The 21,481-nt window shown below is 30.3% G+C and overlaps 2 protein-coding genes across 2 annotated transcripts; one reads left to right on the forward strand and one right to left on the reverse strand.

Annotated features, from left to right (window-relative positions):
- Window positions 1–197: 197 nt before the first annotated feature.
- Window positions 198–8,270, reverse strand: LOC108818869 (protein DETOXIFICATION 21). Its single transcript, XM_018591820.2, has 8 exons — window positions 7,807–8,270; window positions 2,088–2,629; window positions 1,577–1,663; window positions 1,323–1,379; window positions 996–1,234; window positions 784–902; window positions 608–694; window positions 198–478 (listed from the first exon to the last, which is right to left on the reverse strand). The coding sequence occupies exons 1-8, from the start codon at window positions 8,074–8,076 to the stop codon at window positions 401–403; spliced, it is 1,479 nt and encodes a 492-aa protein (XP_018447322.1). The 5' UTR covers window positions 8,077–8,270; the 3' UTR covers window positions 198–400.
- A 2,781-nt stretch (window positions 8,271–11,051) lies between these two features.
- Window positions 11,052–12,797, forward strand: LOC130499013 (uncharacterized). Its single transcript, XM_056992898.1, has 2 exons — window positions 11,052–11,473; window positions 11,778–12,797. Exons 1-2 carry the CDS (start codon window positions 11,052–11,054, stop codon window positions 12,709–12,711), a joined length of 1,356 nt encoding a protein of 451 aa, XP_056848878.1. The 3' UTR covers window positions 12,712–12,797.
- Window positions 12,798–21,481: the final 8,684 nt, after the last annotated feature.

Consider the following 21,481-nt stretch of genomic DNA (forward strand, 5'->3'; position numbering starts at 1 on the left):
CATATATATAGGTATTATAAAACCTAATCTCACTAAACATAAGTATTTAGATAACTCCTAAACACTTTAGACTTATCCTATTTCCTTAATCCATAACTTGGTAGGAAATAGATAACTTATTGCTTAAGTTATTTCAAGCTTAGCCCAACAAAAGATCCTACGAAATTCCAGATTTAAGACATACACATTTTATGGAAAAGAAAAAATATAATGTTTGATATAAACACAACCAATTTTTGTATCACAGCTAGAATTGAGTTTTATATCGTGGGTATCCTCTTATTACAGGTTAGCCACGAGAGACCATGCTGGATCATAATTGTTGCAGTCTTGTCTTTAAGAGTTGCATTGATTATATTAAGTTATGACTTCTTATATGAGAATTTCAGAATCTAATTAATTACTCCTCTGATGAAGTTTTGTTTACGGATTCGTCTGGTACAACCCACCGGTTCAAACGGCTCAACGATGTAGACACCTGAAGTTTTGGTAACAAACAGTTTCAGCTCCAAAAACGGAACTTGCTCAAGCTTGAGCAGAACGATTATTTTGTTTAAAAAAACTTTGTAAAATATATTTTTGTAAATTATAGTAATCAATTTCTAACCTGTTGATCCCAATCTGTTCTCAGAGTCATGACAGTAAGCACGCAAGTTTGTACGAATACTCCGAAGAGCATTCCGATCCAGACACCCTAAAATTTAGAGAAAGTAAACTTTCTGTGTTGTTTCCAATAGCATCAATGAAAACTCAGAAAAATAAAGCAAGAAAACGAAAACTTACTTTGACTTGCAAACCGACGACGTAGCCAAGGATAACACCAGAAGGAATTCCAATAAGGTAATAACAACCAAGGTTGACGTACGTAACATATCCTTGCCATCCTGCTCCAACAGCAACACCTGTTCCCGTTTAAAACGGTACAAAATACATGTTATTTCAAAGCTCGGTTTGATATTAGTAATCATCACACGTCAAATAGCAAAAATACACACCTGAGAGAACAGGTTGAACACTGTTCATGAGGATGGAAAATGCTAAAAGTGGAGAAAGATCAGCAACTTCTGCTGCGACAGCTTCACTTGTAGTGAAAATGTAGGAAACTCTTCCTCTTAAGAACAAGAAGACGAAGAATAGAACAATTCCTATTGATAGTGACGTAAAAACCGCGTTGAGTGTTGCAAACTTAGCTCCTTTCGAGTTTCCCCTACCGAGCTCGTTCGACACTCTTACACTATGTTTATACATAAATAAAAAGAGAATCAGATGGTGATATAAACAGATCCAATGATTTATAGTGTGTAGGTAATATATGTACGCACCTTGCTGCTGCCAAAAACCCTAGTGCTATCATCATCTCCAGTCCATTTATGTTGATGCTACAAATAATTGGAAAAGAAGAGTCGATTTATAAATACTTTTTTTTAAAACTGATTTATAAATACTTGGATACTACTATATATCTATTACTACTCATGATCATGTTTGAATTTAAGAATCAAGTAAAATGTATTAGATTTGAAAAGATAATGGAAAGGATTGAGAAGAGAGAGAAACTTAATTGTGGTTTATATACCAGATTGCAAGTGCATCTAGAGCCACCTCTGCGTTTTTCAAATTTCCAGTGAGCAGTACCAAGATCGAATTATACCATAACTCCAAGCTGTCCAAAATAACCAGTATTATAACTTGTGAAACTCTAATATATATTTGTAAATATATGTATATATGGTTAAATGCGTAAATGCAACTATACTATAGAACTAGTCTACATATACGACTCGACTTATTTTTACTATTAGTATTTGACAATGTCATTCCCCATAGAAGAGCTTGTGATTTTTACTTTACTCACTGTTTCGAACATTTGTCTCATTTACCGATAAAGCTATTTATATGAACTTTCTTTTGTAAATTGTAACCAAATGTTCAGTCAAATTCTAAACTAATTAATAATTATATGGTTCCATCTTCCAGCCACAAAACCACTGTATGGATCACTATAAAACTTTTCTATGCAAATGTTTGGTTGATGAGACATTTCTTAATATATATATATATATATTTAAATAACGAACTAAGCTTACCAAAGCATTCCACCAGAAGACATGGATAGTTTGAAGACGGGCCATAAATCTTTGAAAGCCAACATAGAGAATCCTCTCCACGTATCCTTACACCCACCGCAAGTGACAAACAAGAGCTGCGCAATGTTGGGCAACCAGAACGCAACTAGCGTCGAGGTCATAGCACCAGTGATTCCAAAATCGAAATGAACCATTAGGAGCCATGACAAAAACACGTGGACGGCTAAGGAGACTGCAGCCACGTAGGCAATGATCTTGTTCTTGCTCTGAGCTTGGAGAAACATTTGGCAAGTGAATGATGGTACGAAGGAGAAGTTGATGCCAATGACCCATAGAGCTATGATTCTAGCCACACGGACGATCCGTTCCTCTTGTCCTAAGGCTAAGAGAATAGGGCCCGAGAAGATGTAAACGGGCATGAGGCAAATGGTACAAGCTGTGAGAACGATCCAAGATCTTTGGAGATAGATTCCGAGCATATGGTTTTGTTTTGCTCCGTAAGCTTGACCACATAGTGTTTCTAGTGCACTGGCCATGCCTAACTGCATTACAATACGTAATTTACACGATAAAGTTTGTCTTTTTACAAATCCGAAATAACGTTGTCTAAAAATCACTCCAAAACCATATAAAACTAAACCTAATTTTGAAAGTGCGTTAATGACGTCTTAGCCTGATTATTTAATTTTGGGTGAATTTGTGTAATAGCCAAATTAAAAAATAAAATTAAGAATATGGTAATGATGTTAACATTATTAGATCTTCTAGCTTTTTTTTCCATTTTTTCGGTTTTGTCCATTTACGAAGCAAGTTTACGATAAAATTATTATTGTGATATCAACGTGGTGACTATAGTATTATTATATAAATAGAATAGAATATGGTATAAATAATATAGTTCACATTAATAAAAGCATAAAATTGTTTAAATATATTATACTATATATGTTTACAATTAACAAATAGCATAAATACAATTTTTTTGACAGGCAATTCAGCAATGTACTACATGATTACTAACTTGTAAAAAAAAATATAAATCCTTAATTCAAATAGCAACATATGCAAATAAAATAGTAACAAATGAACGCATGTCAAAGTTTAAACGTTCTACTCCACGACACCAAAATAGTATTGAACACTAACTTCATCTCAACCTCTAAAATCTAGATACTAAACCTTATCTCAATTCCACCCAAACCCTTAAATACTAAACTTTAAATCCTAATCGGTGAACTCAAACCTAAATATAAACCATTAAACCAAATATAAACTATAAGCCCAAATAAAATGGAACAGATTATTAGTTTACAAGACGGACTAGTAAATATAAACATAAACATATACATTTTATTTAGAAAAAGAAAAACAAAACTAATAAACATATTGATCGACTCCGTCGGTCCGTCTTGTAAACAAAAAGCCTCGAGAGGTTATTGAATTTGTATTCGTGATTTATACATGTATTTATATATTGACGGATCGGATCAGATATTCGCTTTCCAAAATTTTAATATTTGTGATTTGCTTCGATTTTAACAGATATTAAATTTTAGTATTTACTTTACTTTGAAAGCTTACGGATATCCGAAATTTTCGAATCGAATAGCAATGAATAATGAATCGAATAAAATTTAACGGATAAAATGCCCAGTCCTAGTGCCAAAGGATGCTGTCAAACTTGCCGACAATACTTTTGATACACCATTGCTTCTGAGGTGATAAAAACTTACAATAAAATGTCTCTTTAAACGAAATGAATATAGCCGTCTGTTTTAAATAATAGAAGTACTAAGTATGCATAGTTATTAAGAAACTTATTTTTATTTAAAATGTAACTAATATAAATAAAAATTATTTAACTAATAACAAAATAGATTATAAAATATGTTTTTAAATAAAATTAGTTACATAGTTTTTAATAAAATAAAAAGTTACATTGAGATATGAAAATATCATCTATTTTAAGATATCAAAAACTTCTTTAAACATCATCTATTTTGAAATGGATGTAGTATTAAATACAAAATACCTAAAAAAAATTATATCTTTACCAAACGTAATTTATGTAATATCTATCAGTACTTAATGATTTACCTTTTCATTAATGTTGAAATACGATTGATCCTATAAATAGTTAAATTATTTGATGTTACTTTTCACATGAATATGGTAAACCTCGCGTAAAAGTTTATAAAGTTTCTTCCTTTATTAATATTAACTATATCAAAAACAGATTCAATTTTGGTTTTTAACTACCATGTTGTGAATTCGATAGATCTTAATTAAAAATACTTTTTAGATATTATACTACTTTGGTTTTTGGAATGTAATTGTCGACCCAATGACTCGTAAGAAAAGAAACCACCAGAGTGACAGAGTCTACGACAAGTAATCCGCAAACAATCATATCGAACACGAAATTGTTTATGCTATCTACAAGTTTTCTATGGGGGAGGAAATAATTAATATCAGTAGTCCACAAGAAAATACTATTCAGAAAACACGTTTTACTTTATTGCTTCATCCGTTTCTAATCGTAATTAGTTTTGTTTAAAACACAAATATTTAAAAAGTTTTTATTTTAAAAAATATATGATTTAACCAATCAATTCATCCAATTATAAAAAAATCTTAACATTATTTTATTGACCACAAAATATTCAATAAATAAATAAAAATACATTGTAGTTTTTTTTTTGGAGAAAATATACATTGTAGTTACGTAAACTATTTATATCGTCAAACAAACTTTTTAAACAGAGGGCTATTGAATAAATGGCCGGTACACATAACTGCGAGTAGGTGATAATTCTAGGTGAGAATCCAAAATGAAATTGTTTGGACGACGTTTATTTGTCCATTCCTACTTATCATGATCTATATAAGGTATAGACTCAAAAAGGCTGACATCACTGCTTACCATTGTGGTCTTCAAGTAAGACCCGGCAAAATATAAATTTTTTTTACCCTTTTTCGATAAAAAAAATTATAAACCCTTTTCCTCAATTATTTTACAAAAACTAAAAAACACCAAAAACAAAAATAGTAACACATTGCGAAGCGTGTTTAATCATCAGAGCACTTGAAAAGCATATGCATGGTTGTAAATCATTAATGACGAATCAAAATGCGTTTAGTAGTTAAAGGTTAGTATTGAGTTATTGACGACTATACGGGAGTTTTTAACGAAGTGTTTTGGAAGAAATATATACGTTTTAAACCATAATCATTACTAGATTATGGTGAAGATTGTTTAGATGGTTTCCAGATTTTAGTTTTTGGTTTTTTGTTTTTAGTTTTTGGATTTTGGATTTTAGTTTTGGCTTTTTTTTTATTTTGCAGTAATTTTAGTTTTTGAAAAAATACAAATTGTGATTTTGGTTTTTTTGTTTTTTGTTTTTGGCTTTCATTTTGTTTTAAAAATTAATAATTTTAATTTTTTTATTTTACTGTAGTTTTAGTTTTTAGAAAAGTTGAATGATTACTTTTAAGTTTTTTATTTTAATATATTTTCTTAATAACAAAAATCTCAATTTTTTTTTTAAATGTAGAGTTATGATTTGTATTTTTTCTTTAATTTTCCGTTTTCTAAAATTTGAACTGATTTATTTTAGTTTTTCTGTTTTTTTTTTTAAATTAACTTATAACTTAATTTGTTTTATTATCGAAATTAAAATTACTAAAAGAATATATCACAGTCTTTTAATAAAATAATACCAATTGATTATTAACAAAATATACAAACTTTACATAGAAGTAGATTTAAATAACTAATTCAACTCTAATGAAAATTTAAAAGAATGTTCTTAATAGAAATTATTTTGTATTATATATGTTAAACAATTCTTTTGCTAAAAACTTATCTGTTTATAGTAGTTGGCATTTTTATTTATTGTTTCCCATGTTAGTGCATAAATGTAACAAAATCTATCTTATTAAAATAGGAACATTACAACTTTTCTAGGTGGATTTTTAAAAGTAGATCTCATATATTTAAATTAAATATCTCATTCTTTATATATAATACATACCATAGTTTAACTTTGCATTGATATATTTCCTTAAATACAGTTCTTCTTTTTGTCTATATTCCATATATGATTTTACATTTATTACATGTCGATTTAGATAAGATATATACTAAGAATACTAAAAATATTAATCGTTCTATAATTACCCTATACAATTTATTTTAAATTGATCAGTATACTTTTATTGGCCATATTAATTTTATTAGTACGAATAACATTAGGTAGATAAGTCATAGACACATACGTAAAGATATGACTATTCTTATAACTACGTTGGACCTAATCTACTTTCTAAAAACAAATAACACATAGCTTCATATATTGTATAGAAAATAGTAATATTGTATAGTATTATACTTATACAATAATACTAAAAACAAACCAAACTGAAATATAACATATATCGAAAATGCTTTGAACCATTACACACAAAATATATTAGACTTTAGAGATAAAATTCACTTTGAAATTACGTAATAATTATTTAAAAAAATTAAATTTCGTAATGTACAAAAAACATAAGTTTTATATAAAATTTTGTGTTACAATAAAAAAACACAACTCGCGCTTGCAAAGTGTTATTTTTTACATACGAAAGACAGTTTTGATATTGTTCTTTAAACACAAAATTGAATTATACAAACTCGATACTACATAAAAATAAACAATATAGAATACATTTTAAAAATAAACCCCGTGCGGGTGTGTATATGTTTATATAATATATAAATATATTATGTTACACATATTTTCATATAAATAATACCCCAATGTAAGTTTTGTATAATAAATGCTGAAAATACAAAATATATAGCACTATATATTTTAAATAATATAAAAAAATCTACTTTACGTTATCATAAAATTTAAAAATCAGATTTAGTAGTTAAACACATTGCTTATTTAAACACATTAGTACACAGTGTTATTAATCAAAATTTTATATTAATACACATTGCAATCATATATAATATTTAGTAAAAACGAAGATAAAAAAAAAATTGACTCCCGCTCGATCGAGCGGGTCATGATCTAGTTTTTAATTAAAAAAAAACAGAAAAGGTCAAAAGTTAGAAAAACCAAGAAAACTTGGATTTTGGTTTTTGTTTAGAAAATGACAGTTATTTGAAAAAATAGTTTCCCTAAAATGTAGGGAATCTATTTCCTTAAAATCATTGTTTGAAAATTGGTTTTTTCAAAAACAAAAACTATTTCAAAATCTGTAAACAATCAAAAAGGGAGTAATTAAAATCTTATCAAAGTACCATTAATACTGAATCTTAATTATTGAAAAAGTACTTGATGACAAAAACGAAAAAAAAAAAAAACTAAAAACTAAAAACGAAAAGTAGTAACACCTTTTTTTTTTTTGAAATCAATAAGTAGTAACACCTTGCATAGAGTGTTTTATCATCAGAACTATTGAAGCATATACATGATTATAGATCGTTGATGACGAATGAAAATACGTTTAATTTATTAGTGGTTAGTATTGAGTTATTGACGACTATATGAGAGTTTTCCACATAGTGTTTTGGAAGAAATATAGTACGTTTTTTTACAAAAAAAAAATATATATATATAGTACGTTTTTTTCTGGCAACAAACGGAAGAAATATAGTACGTTTTAATCCGTAATCATTACTAGATCATATAACAAAAAGGAGGAGTAATTAAAATCTTACCAAAATACCATTACTGAAACGGAGGAGAACGGTGAAAGTGATTGAGTAAGCGGCTAACTCGATAGGACCAAGATGGCCGATGAAAGCTTGACTTATCATAGAAACTCCGAACGTAGAGAACCTTGTGAAGATTGCCGGCGCCGCCACAACCCATAACTTCTTTGATTCATTCCAAACCTTCTCCTTTATCCCCAACTCATCGTCTTCTCTGCCGTTCTCCCCAGGCTTATTCAACAGGGCCACTGTGAGATTTTCTGCTCCTCGAGACATCGTGGAATCTCTGTTGTATGTGATACCAGAGAAGTAGGGGAAATTAAAACAATCGAAAGACCAGAGAAGGTAGAGAGAGGAGAGAGTTTAATGGATTCGTTTGGTTTGTGAGAAGCAGAATGTGTTCTTTTTATAATTTATGTTTTTTACTGAAGTAGTTTTCTTTTTATTGTGAAACGAAAGCCGCCTACGCCAACGCCTCTTGAAGCAAGTCGCAGTTGGCAGTCTGGCAGTTGGTAGATAAAAAGTACTCCGAGAAATAATAGATTGCATGGCTAAAATTTGCTAAATAAGATCGTCTAATTTTTATTAATTTTTGGCTAAATAAGATCGTCTAATTCACCTTTTATTTATTGATCATTTCTTTCAGTGTCATGTTACTCATGAGTCTCATTCCGAATTTAATTATGTGTAAGGGTAAACCCTATGAACCCAAAAAGGAAGAGTTGACAAGTACTTATAAGTTATAAGCAAATTGAACTACCGCCATTGTCTAATTCATCTTTTTTTTTGGTCACGAAAGTCTAATTCATCTTAACTATTCTATTTAATGATACAATAACATCCGTGATATCCGTTTTCTTGTAAAAGTAACTAGATTTTGATCCGCGCTTTTGAAGCGCGAAATATTTTACGATGAAAAGTTTCACTAATAATTTTACAAATATTTTGGTAACTTTTAAAGAGTGTGTATTTAAAATATTTTTGCATTTAAATCAGTATTTTAAATTCAACCCGATTGTGATTATACCGGTTAATCCGGAGATCTGACAATTCAATTTATGTTTTTAAAATATTCATATTAAAAAATCACTAAAATCCGAGACTAACCGATTGAACTGATGGATGACCGATATGTAATCTAATTGGATTTAAATTGTAATAGCTTCATAATTTGTAATCTTATAATCGAAATTTTAAAGTTCACTATTTTGCAATTTATGATAGTGAACTTTAAAATTATGACGTTTCTACAAAATTTTAAAGAGAAAATGATAGATATAAAATAACTAAGATTAATTATTGTATTATTTGGAAACATTGATAGTAGTATAAAAATATATTGTTTGGAAGCATTGATAGTAGTATAAAGAAATAAGTATATTGTTTGGAAACATTGATAGTAGTATAAAGAAATAAGTATATTGTTTGAAAACATGGATATAATAGTATAAAGAAAAGAACATAAAGTGATTTAATGTATGTTTAACTATAAAGTATAAATGTGTATTTAATTTAAAAACTTACAAAATAAATATTAGGTCCAGCAGAATGTTTCTGTTTTAATAAGATAGATACGTTTCCTTAGAAATCTATTTTTTGTTTCAAGCGGGTTTTACCCCACTCCTTACCCAGTCTAAAAGCCCGATCCAGTGTTATTAGAGCCCAAGAGAAGACTCCATAGTAGGCTTGTCGTGATCAATAAAAACGGTTAATCAATGAGCATGTGCAACTTTACCACATTCATTGGCTTCTCTTTTTTTTTTGGTGTGGTTAGCGCAGAATATATGGTTCCACGAAAAAGTTATGCATAACAGAAATAGAGCAATCAATTGGTTTGATTGCGTGATGGACTCCTCTGAAAAGGAAAGTTATGCTTTTTTTTTTCTTAAACTTGTAAGGGTTAAACCCGGATCTATTAAAGACACAGACCTAACCTTCGGATGGGAAGTGCAGCCCATGGAAAGTTATGCTTTTTTATACATTTTTTGATTATGCATATTTTAGCTACTTTAGTTTTTAAGTAAACTTTTTTAATTTAGTTGAAAATATAAGTTAAAGAAATTTTATTCAATCACTGGTTTTAATTTAAACTAGATTTTTATCCGCCATTTGAAAGGACGAGTATATCTTTTTGTTTTAGTTCTATTTTAGAAATTAATTTTCCATATTTGTGTTTTTCTTTATAATCATATTTGTGTATATTTTAGTTAAAATCTATTTTATAAAATAATAATAATTTAAATGTTGACCGGACATACGCTCGATGCTTTATAATCATATGTATGTATATCCATTTATTTGTAATCATATTTGTTTATTTTAGATTTTGACTCGTAGGTATAATGTTAGTTTGTAGTTTTTTGTTTTTTCTGTAAATATGTAACATTTTGTTTAGTAATCAAATAATAAACTTGGAACTGTTTTTGACAGACACAATCAAATAATTCCTTATTATTGAATAAATAATTCCATATACTACATCATTGTTACTATGTTCATATTTTGATTTCCTCTTCTCCTTTTGACACAACAGATAAATTCCATATACTTGCTAAAATGAAGGAATATTTATTCAGTTCTTTGGTAAAAAAAAAATCAACACTATAATTGTTCAGAGCAGAGGCGGCCCTTGGGCCAAGCCAATCAAGCAATGGCTTCCGGCCGACAGATTTATGAATATTTTTCGGCCACAGTTTTGTTAAGGGCTTCGTGGTATAGTGGCTTATTGGTAACAGATACATGTGGCTGGTCTCGGGTTCGATTCTCTCCAGTCGCAATATTTTTTTTTAACTTTACAATGAACTTAAATTAAGTTAAAAAAAAAGGAAATTTTCGCTAGACCTAGATTAATCACTTTTTTTTGTTACTGTCGCCGTTAAGCTCCAAAGTCTAAACATATCCTTAATTGATATCATCTTCCTAATTCCTATTACTTGAATGGTGGCTTATTTTCTTCTGCAATTGTAAATTGAATTCTCAATTTGTCATCTCCTCTTCTTCTTGATCCAACGTGGTAAATTCAGTATGACATACTTATGTAATAGAAATTATAGAATTTTGTTTGTTACTTTTAAAACTTGTAACTTCTTTTGACGTTGTTTTGTGGAAAAGTAGTCAAGACAACTATATTGTAATATAATTCTTTAGGTTTCATATTTTCTACATATACATATCTCTCCACTCATGATTATTTATATGTCATATGTGTTTGTTTATAACATAGCCATTGATTTTTTAATCTTTGCAGAAAGATGGGTTCTAAAAGAATTAGAAAAGAGATGGGAGGTGCTGAAAAAGAAAGAAGAAAGAAAAGACAAGAAGCATTAATAAAATCTCAAGAAAATTCAATGTTAAGGTACGTTACAAGAACTGAAACTCCTAAACTTGATGAGGTTTTAGAAGATGAGACTATAGAAGATGCAGAGGATGTTAATAATATAAACATTGATGAGGATGAAGAGAATGTGGATGTGACTCAGAACATGAATGATAATGAGAGTGACGGTGGTGGTGGCAGTGAAAACAAAACAGAGACTGGAAATAAGGACGAAGAAGAGAAAAAAGATGGTGTTAAAGAATATCAGATAAGTGGAGATGTCGATGATCCTGGAAACTGGAAAATAATTGGTAATAGAATGAGAGATTTTCTTGTTGAGAAAGGTCCAACAATGCGGCTACCGATTGATTATCATTTTCCAAGAGATTATATTGGTAGATGTTTTTCTCATTCTTCTTATACAAGAGAAATAAGAAATGGAGAGAAGCAAGATAGACAATGGTTAGTTTACTCGAAAGTGAAAGATAAAGTCTTTTGTTTTTGTTGTAAACTATTCACCCAAGACAGAAATGCTAATCAGATTGCAACCAGTGGATACGATGATTGGAGAAATCTTTCGAAAATGCTAAAGGAGCATGAAAAAAGTCATAAGCATATCATATGCATGACTCAGTGGATAGAGCTAGAAGTGAGACTAAAGACGAATCAGACCATTGACAAACATATTCAAGAAGAGGTTAACAAAGAGAAACAATACTGGGAACTTTCAGTTTGTGTTTGGAATGATTATTTGGTATGAGCTTTTGTTTGTTGTTAACAAAGTGAGCAAGATCCTGCAGTTAGAAGATATGGATATTGATATTGCTATTGCTCAATTGAAAGGACTTGTTTCTTTTTTTAAGGATTATAGAGAAACTGGCTTTCAAGCAGCTAAGAGGGAAGCTGAAAGGATTGCTAGTGAAATGGAAATTGATCCTGTGTTCTCTAAAAAAGCAAACCGTCCTACTAAAAGAAAACAGTTTCATGATGAAGAGCCAGATAATGTTGGAGAAGATGTGGTGCTAACACCTGAAGAAGATTTTAGGATCAACTACTTCATCAAAATTGTGGATCAAGGTTTGGTTTCTCTTGAGAGAAGGTTTGATCAACTTCAAGGTTATGAGAAGACTTTTGGATTCTTATTCGACTTAAAAAAACTGAAGCTAGCTGAAGATGACAAGCTGATGGTTTCTTGTGCTAATCTTGAAGTTTTTCGGAAGCATGGTAATTATTCTGATATTGATGGTGATGATTTGTTTTTGGAGCTGAAGCTTTTGAGGGCGGGTTTACCTGAAGGTATTACAAAAGCTGCTGGAATATTGGAGTTTTTGAAAAAGAGGGAAAGTTTGTATCCAAATACATGGACAGCATATCGTATAATGATGACAGCTCCTGTTTCTGTTGCCTCAGCAGAAAGAAGTTTTTCAAAGTTGAAGCTCATAAAATCGTATCTACGGTCGAGTATGTCACAAGAGAGGCTTAATGGGTTGTCAATGTTGTCGATTGAGAGGGATATGGCTGAAAAGCTTGATTATACAAACTTGATGAATGAGTTTGCGGGAAGAAATGCAAGAAGAATCATATTTCAGAAGTAATGTATTGATCTTTCATGTTTTAAAACGTTTTTGTTTAAGATTTTTTGTTTATTTGTTTAAAAACAGTTAGTAGAAAAATTTATGAACCAGCCTTTTTTTTAACTTCGCTTCTAGCCACCAAAAACCTAGGACCGGCTCGGTTCAGAGAAGTGGGTCCTGCACATTTTGTATTATTCAGTTGAGTATGTAACATTTTGTTTAGTAATCAAATAATAAACTTGGAACTGTCTTTGACCGATACAATCAAATATTTCCTTAAGTTGAATAAATAATTCCATATACTACATCGCTAGGTAGTAATCTGCGCCATACGCGGAGTAAAATAACTGATTAGATTATTTATTTTAAGTTGTAGTAAGAGATATGTCGTATATTTTTTCAAGAGATGAACATTCAAATTTATGTTCGTATTTAGTTGATATATTCGGATTTTGATTTTTAGAGTTAGAAATTTAAATATAATTCAGATATTTATAATTTTTGGTTTGAATGTGGTTTGGATTTGGTTCGAATCATTGCATGTTCAGTTCAAGTTCGACTTTGGGTACCTTTTTTAATTATGTAATTTAAAAAAAAAATCAAAATATACTTAATCCTCAAAATCCAAAAATAAAAATAATCTAAAATATAAAAATCTAAATAATATAAGACTAAATACTTAAATTTACATAAAATAGTTTAATTTAAATATTTAAATGGAGAAAATAATATATTTTCAGTATTTTGAAGATATTTTATTATTTTAGGTATTTTCATATTAATTAATATCTAATAGATATAAAATTTAAAAGAACTAATATATTTAAGTATATAATTGTGTTTTAGATATTTTCGGTATCCAAAATATTTTAGTTTGGATTGGATTCGGATCTGGTTATCCGGATATTAAACTTTAGATCCATTTGAGTACTTTATATGTTTTCATTTGTGTTTATATTAGTATTACTTTCAAATCAAGTTCGGTTCGGTTCTTCGAATCCAAATATTTTATCCAAAATTATTTTCTTCTACTAATATAAAGAAAAATAAATAAATGCAAAACTAATATGTTGGGATTATTTTACATACATAATTATTGGACCACACTTTAAGAAATAAAATGGTTGGACGTGATGCCAATAATGTTGGGCAAGATGTAGTATATAACTAATAACGTGTACTTTTAAAAAAATATCTGATAAATATAATAAAAAACAATATAATCGAATGAAATAGGTTAGAGTTGCCTCGTAAATAATGTGATCTCTTCACTCGATACATGAATTATGTTTTTCAATCGATTTCGCGACCTTTTTTTTTAAAAGCTTTTCTGATTTCTAATTTTTTGTACAGTTTGATTATGTTTCTAGTTCTTGGTTTGATATGAAAACTATGTAAAGAAAACAATATTTTGCTAAACTAAGATCTAACTTTGTGTGGTGTTTTCACCTATTTTTTTTAATTCATAAGCAACCATAATTATTTTTTTCTTTTTATGCATAAACCTCAGCCATGGCCAAGTTCGGTAAAATACGGAACTTTCAATTTCTAAAAACATTCTCATTCTGACATTTTAGTTGATGTGAATCTTAATGATTTTGTAGTTTATTTCTTTCAACTAGGGGTGGGCGTTCGGATACCCGTTCGGGTTCGGATCGGGTATTTCGGATTTTTGGGTATTTCGGTATAGGAGTATAATATCCGTTCGGGTATTTCTCAACTTCGGGTCGGGTTCGGGTAATTTTAGTTCGGGTTTGGTTATTTTGGATCGGATTCGGATATTTAGATTTTGAAAGAAAAAATTAAAATTTTCATTTGTAAGGTTTTTGTATTTAAAAATTTAGTTTTCGATTAACTGATTTATTTATTTTTTAAATAAATTAAATTATTAATAGATTTGGAGGTAAATTTCAAAAATAAATAGACATTCATTTGGCATTATTTTAAGAGTTTGAATATAACTTTTGTTAATACATAAAATAAAAAGCTTGATATTCATTTTGAATGAATATCAAATCATTTTTCTCCGTAGTTATATGTATATTATATAATCTTAAAGTATCTGTGACATCAATATAAATATTTTAAATAAAATGAGAGATGAAAACTAAAAATATAAAGGTAAGTATATATATGTTCGGTTATCTTCAGATATCCATTCGGGTTCGGGTATTACCCGTTCGGGTTCGTATATCCAATCTATCCTAAATCAATACCCGTTCGGGTATTTTGTTATTTCGGTTCGGATTTCGGTTCGGGTTTTTCGGATCGGGTTCGAGTGCCACTTCGGATATCAGGTAAAGTGCCCATCCCTACTTTCAACAATGATACTATTTAGTACTTGTCTGGAGAACTTGAATTCACTAATACAAAAATTAATAATACGTAAACTAAAAAGAGTTAAATAAAAAAATTAGTGTGTGAACACATTAAATTATTTAGGACAGAATTAAGAAATTGCTGCGTGAACGCATTAATTCCTAAATGAATGTGAGACTGACACGTAAGCATTTTTGTGTCAATATGTGTGAATACATTTATGCAAATGCTTCTCCTTTAGTATATAAGGGACTGTTACTATGTTCGTATTTTGATTTCCTCTTCTCCTTTTGACACAACAGATAAATACCATATACTTGATAAAATGAAGGAATACTTATTCAGTTCTTTGGTAAAAAAATCAACACTAAAATTGTTCAGAGAAGTGGGTCCTGCACGTTTTGTATTATTCAGTTGAGAGGGATAAGAACATTATCATTGCGGAGTTTTAGGGTGTGGTTCTTAACGTAATATAAGAATCTCCTTTTTAAAACTAAGAAAATAAGATATTTAAGAGATAATTTTTAGTTCTTCTTAATTAAAAGTTAAGAAACGATTCTTATATTACGCTAAGAACCCCACCAAAAAACCCCGTAATAATCATGGCCTAAATGTTACTGTTGCTAGACAATCCGGCAGACAGTTGGAGATGGTAGTCCATTATCCAAATTACAATAAAGCCCTTAATGAAAGGCAAAAATCTATTTGAAAATCTATGCCATGGTATTATGAGGATAATAAATAAGAACTAGAGCTGGACCCGGGCGACCGCGCAGGTGTTAATTATAAATTGTTTGTTATAAAATGACATGTTGTTATACTATGAAATACTATATATAAACATAATATTAAAATTTCACAAATTAAGAGTCCCTCCATTCTATAATATAACATGGTTAGGTTGAATGCAGAAGAAGTTAATATTGTTTTTTATATGTAACGGGTGAATTAGTTTAAAAATATTTAAATACAAATAATGTGATTTGTTAAAAAATTGGTTTGAATATTTGTAGAAAAAAATAAGTTTTCATACATATTAAGTGAAATCTAAACAATATATTAGTCATATAATTTTTTTTATCAATTAGCATTTAAAATAATAACAATATAATATGAGTTTTGAATTTAGATTAAACAACATGGTTGTAGATAATTAATATAAACTAATGAGATTAAGTTTTGTAAACACTTTGAAAATAAAATGTGTTATTTATATAGGGCTTTTATTATTACAATTCCAGTTTGGGCCATACAATTATAAATGAATCTAAAGTTGTCGACAGGCCCATGTCTCCCCTCCATTAACTTTACCGACAACATATTTTTGTGACCGTTCATGTTTCAAAAAAAAAACATTCTAAACTTTAAGAAAAAAAATTTCTCGACCTTCGGTTTTCTCTAATGGCGACGAAGATGAAAAAGGAGATTACCGGTGATTCGTTTCAGTCAACCTTAAATCGTAACACTCTTACCGTCAAGAAATAGTGAATCTGATGTTTTATCCTTACGAATCAAGGTATGGAGTAAGTGACTCTTATTTCCAAAAATTGCTTTATTGTTAATTCTTTTTGAAACTATATTCTTTGCATGTGTAGATCGAACATGAAGAAGATGAAGTGGTGGATATGCATGGTTGGGAAAGCTTTTGTATTAAGACCCAATCTCTTTTCGGACACAACCGTAGACACAGATCTACAGTCCGCAAGGTTAGATTTTATTCATATACTGGAAAAGTAGTTCGAAAAATATTTTATATATCGATTGCAGAAAAGAGATTGGGTTTACCTTTTGTTTAACTATCAAAATTTTGTATATTATTTGAATCAACCAGGAAACTCTTTACTTCTATCCGTTAAACAGACTGTAACCTCTGTTCGTCGATCTACAAATGTCTCTGCAAATAAAAAGGTAAAATAATATACTAAAGAAATTGTTAATTTTTTGCTTCCTTCGGGAGTCATGATCAGTTAAGATAACAATAGCATACAATTGCTCTTTAGTAGGTTGAGATGAAGCTCTGTCGTGTCACTATGACTCATATCCTTCAAGTAACAGCTAAGAGGAAGTATACATGAGGTTGTGAATCGCTCTGTTTGGGGAAATATATATCATCATCTTACAGAGTTTACCTTGAACATGTGAAGCACCGTCGGTAAGTAACAACTTCTCAATTTTTTAATTCCGTAACTGTAAATTAATAAATGATTAAAATTGTTTTTGTTTGTTGAAAAAATATGCAGATACATGGTCATGATGAACAAAGACATAAGGAGTTGTCATATTAAAATTCGCAAGGGATACGGTTCATAGCGCAAAGACAGATACAGAAAGTTAAGTTCTCAGTTCATTTCTTTAATGGTAAATATAACCGGGAACACATATTGTATACTTATCAGTAGTTTTTGTTTTGTGTCACACTTGTACTCAGGAGTGAAGCTTCAAGTTACAGCTAAGAGGAAGGCTAGAGGAGGTAGAGGAGGTTGGTCACCTACAAATGCATATGGATCATCTACTTACCTGGTTCACTTGAAGATGTGAAGCACCATCGGGTGAGTAACAACTTCTCAATTTTTAAACTCCGGAACGGTAAATTAATGAATGAGTATAAGAAATTTTGTTTTTGTTAATTTTTAAACAGACACATGATTATGAATCGTGACCAAACACTTAAAGGAGTTCTCATATAAGAAAGAAGGGATACGGTTCATAGCGCAAAGACATATACAGAAAGATAAGTTCTCAATTCATTTCTTAAATGTTAAACCAACATGAGAGTTTAGTTTATATATCAAAGTTATAAGTAGTTATTATTTTTGTCACACTTGTAATGCAACACTGTTTATAATGTTTGATCTTAACTTCACTTTAACACATCTTACTGTACTTATTTTTTTCTGAAATATTTGAATAATTTTTTTTCCTTCGTTAGTGAAGGTTTTGAGAAAGGATACAACAGGAGTGAGGGTTGTCATCTGCACATAGAGTCATGCTCCAAATTGCCAAAAAAGGTTAGTCACTATGATCACTATGGAGTAGCATAGATTGTAGTTAATAGCTTATTATCAGTTAGGTTGTCCGTAGTTTAAGGTTTAGTATAGATTGAATGTGGAAAAATGTTCTGAATGAACATAAATTAAATAACAATCGCAAATATGTTTTGAAATTAAAAATTCTTCAAAGATAGAAACAACAAACTTTGTCTATAATGCGAAACTAAAATCCTATAATAGAAGCCACGCAAAAACTTCTAAAACTTAAACGCACATTCTGTAGCACTCTTCCTCACCTCCATGCGTGTCTGCAAAATGTAAACTTGATAAGAAATTTAATCTTTCTACGCAAGGCTACAATCACTACAGGAAATGTGAGTATTAATAGCATCAGACTATAGCGTTTTTGATGTTTCTGCTATTATATACCAACACTGATTTTTTTAATAGCATTTATATATTAAAAACGCTATGTTTGATGTCGCGGGAAAATAATTTGTTTTAGCCGCGTTAATGTGGTAGTATTGGCTCCAATACTTAGAAAAAGGCTCTAACAAATTTTCTCTGATTCACTCTTTTGTATCTCTCTCTCTCTCTCTCTCTCTCTCTCTCTCTCTCTCTCTCTCTCACGAACTCATCGTCTCCATCTCTCCTCCATATCTCACGAAATCATGGCTTCCACCGGACAACACTCCAATCTTAGTCATTCACGGCCAGCTGAGTTAAATCTCCTGGGTATCCCAGTTGTAATTTCTCTATCTCTCTTTGCCATTGTCTCTGTTTCCTTTCCGTAGTCCGCTCCCTAAATCCCTCTCTGATTCGAGCAAGAACCCTAATTCTTGATTTGATTTATGATCCATATTTGCTTCAGAGATAGTATTAAACAGAAACCTACTTCATCACCTCTCCCGTCCTCTAAAGTCGTCTCCTTTTCTTCTTCCTCTCAGGCACTTTCTCTGCTCGCCTCAAATCCTGGAGCCATGGCGGAAAGGTTCTCTCTTTTCCCCAATCCTATTGAGAGATTCACTTTTATAATTATCTTTAGTTATCTGATAATTTTTTCAGCTCACTAATCAAAACTAACTTTGATCTTTGTTGGGTGCAGACTGTAACAAAGCTGAGGTTCTCAAGGAATGGTTTCTCTGACCAAGCGAAACATACTTTCAAAGTAAACGTATTTTCTTTTTATTTTTTTTGTCTCCTGTTTCACTTGGAATAGAGAGAGATATAATTGTTTTGTTGGAACCCATTTTGTAGAATCTGTTGAAAGTAGATGACTTTTATAGGATTGACTTCCTTCCAACCCGTTTAGTGGTTGCATCTGTAGAATCATTGAGATTTGTTCAAGTCACAGACTCACATTCTTCTCTTAATTGGCTTCCTTCTTTTATCTTATTGCTTTCCCCGATGTGTCTGATTTTTAAAACAAATATACATGTTTTAATTACAGAGATGTCTACCACGTGATGGCTTGGATTAGCATTTCGTTATACACATGGTAAGAGGACGTTTCTGAGCTCAAATTTCTGTTTGCACCTATCTATTTTAGCTACTCTGTGATATGTCACTAAATTTGGAACTATGCTTCTGTCCTGTCTTCACTTGCAGGAAGGTGCCATCATCTTGGAAGTTAGTTATGGTTCTCTTGTGGCGTGTCAATATCCACGACAGTTCAAACTTGTATGTGAAGGATTCTACCCCTATCTTATCTTTTTTTTTCAATGATAACAAAGATCCATAGTGTGGTTGTCGGAGTGTTGTAGGAAACTGGTTCTGCTCTTAGTAGTGTGTGCGTGTTGTGTGACGTTGAGAAGACAAAGTTTGCAGTTTGATATATTGTGTCTCTTTGTTACATCTGAAATCTTGGTTGGAAATTTTTTCTGTTCTTAGTTAGTAGTGTGTGTGTTGTGCTATGTTGAGAAGACAAAGTTTGCGGTTTGGTCCATTGTGTCTCTTCATTGCATCTGAAACTGGTTATGTTCTTAGTTAGTTGTGTGTGTGATGTGTTATGCTGAGAAACTTTTCATATCTATACATTGTTTGGCTTTGTTCACAATGGATGGTGGCTTTTGTGAGATTTAGTTCAACATGGCTTCTTTGCCTTTGATTGTTCTACTTCGTGTTTCCCTTTTTGCAGGGAACAAAAGTTAAAGAGAAAACAAGCTTTACAAGTCTCCCACAAATCTTGCGACTCCTGCTCTTATTTCTGGTGGTGCTTGCCGTGGAGGTGGAGCTGGCTGATCTGATGAATGCATCTTTGCATGCATGGATACAGTTGGCGGTGTAAGATTGCCTTCCGGATACTGTGGCATTCTTGGATTCAAATCTTCCCATGTGACTATTTGAAACAAAGGGATCATGCCAGTATCTTATAGTCTTGATTCTTGGCCCTTGACTCTGTTAATATGGATACATATACATGTGTGAAGTAAACAAAGGGGTCATACCAGTATCTTGTAGTCTTGACAATTCGAGCACTATGATTCATGTGACAAATTGCATTTTGTAATAATTTAAAGGCTATGTTTAAAATTTAGGATTTAAACCATAAACTTAAATTAGTGTTTATATTTATAAAGTACCTATTACATTTCAATCTATAAAAAATTGTTTTGTTTGTATAATTTTAATCTTAAACCTAAAATCAAAATTTCAATCATTTTAAAATCTAATCTCAAATTTAAAATCAAAACCTCAGACACTAAATTTTAAATCTAAACCCTAAATCTAATACCCTAAACCCCTAATTCAAACCCTACATATAAGTCAAAAATCAAATTACTACAAATAATATAATTACTAAACTTAAACCTATTCCTTATATAAACAATAACTTTATCAATTTCATTTTATAATATGTATCTTAAGCACAATTCTATTTCACAAACCCTTCAAACCCTAAACCCTCCATCTTAACCCCAAATTTGTAATATATACTTAAAATATATAGAACATTTTAAACTTAAATTATATATTGTCAAAACAAAAAAAGATAACTATATAGATCATAACTTTCAAATACAAAACTATAAATATAATGCCATAAACCACATACTTTGAACATCAAACCCTATATCATAAACACTAATCCTTTCATTTTAAACATGTGATCTTACAATTTTAATTTAAACCATAAAATATAAATATAAAATTAACTAAATACATACAGATTATTTAAAACTAAATATCTTTTTCTTACAAAGTAAAAATATGGTCATTACTAATTAGTTTTAGCTTAAGAATTATAAACAAACAAGTTAAAAGAAAAAGAAAAAGAAAAAGGAAAATTGTCATTGACCAATAAGATGATTTTACACGGATCACAATCTCCACCGTCGGATTAGAATGGACTAAAAGAGATCTAATGGTCTAACTTCTTTTCTTCTCTACTGTGTCTCTCTGTCGATCTCTTCTCTCTACAGATCTCAAAAAAATAGTAATCTTGCATCTTTCTAGATGTCTCTGTTTCTATCTCCTCTCCT

Source organism: Raphanus sativus, chromosome 8 (assembly GCF_000801105.2).
Source record: "Raphanus sativus cultivar WK10039 chromosome 8, ASM80110v3, whole genome shotgun sequence".
NCBI lineage: Eukaryota > Viridiplantae > Streptophyta > Magnoliopsida > Brassicales > Brassicaceae > Raphanus > Raphanus sativus.

Bases quoted from the DNA above. Each gene is read 5' to 3' on its own strand.
- LOC108818869 (XM_018591820.2), bottom strand. From the start codon at position 8,076: ATGTCTCGAGGAGCAGAAAATCTCACAGTGGCCCTGTTGAATAAGCCT. The intron at 2,630-7,806 runs GTAAGATTTTAA...ATTGTAATGCAG, and splicing joins GTTTCAGTAATGGTATTTTG to TTAGGCATGGCCAGTGCACT. The intron at 1,664-2,087 runs GTAAGCTTAGTT...TATTTTGGACAG, and splicing joins TCTTCTGGTGGAATGCTTTG to CTTGGAGTTATGGTATAATT.
- LOC130499013 (XM_056992898.1), top strand. From the start codon at position 11,052: ATGGGTTCTAAAAGAATTAGAAAAGAGATGGGAGGTGCTGAAAAAGAA. The intron at 11,474-11,777 runs GCTACCGATTGA...GTGAGACTAAAG, and splicing joins GAGAAAGGTCCAACAATGCG to ACGAATCAGACCATTGACAA.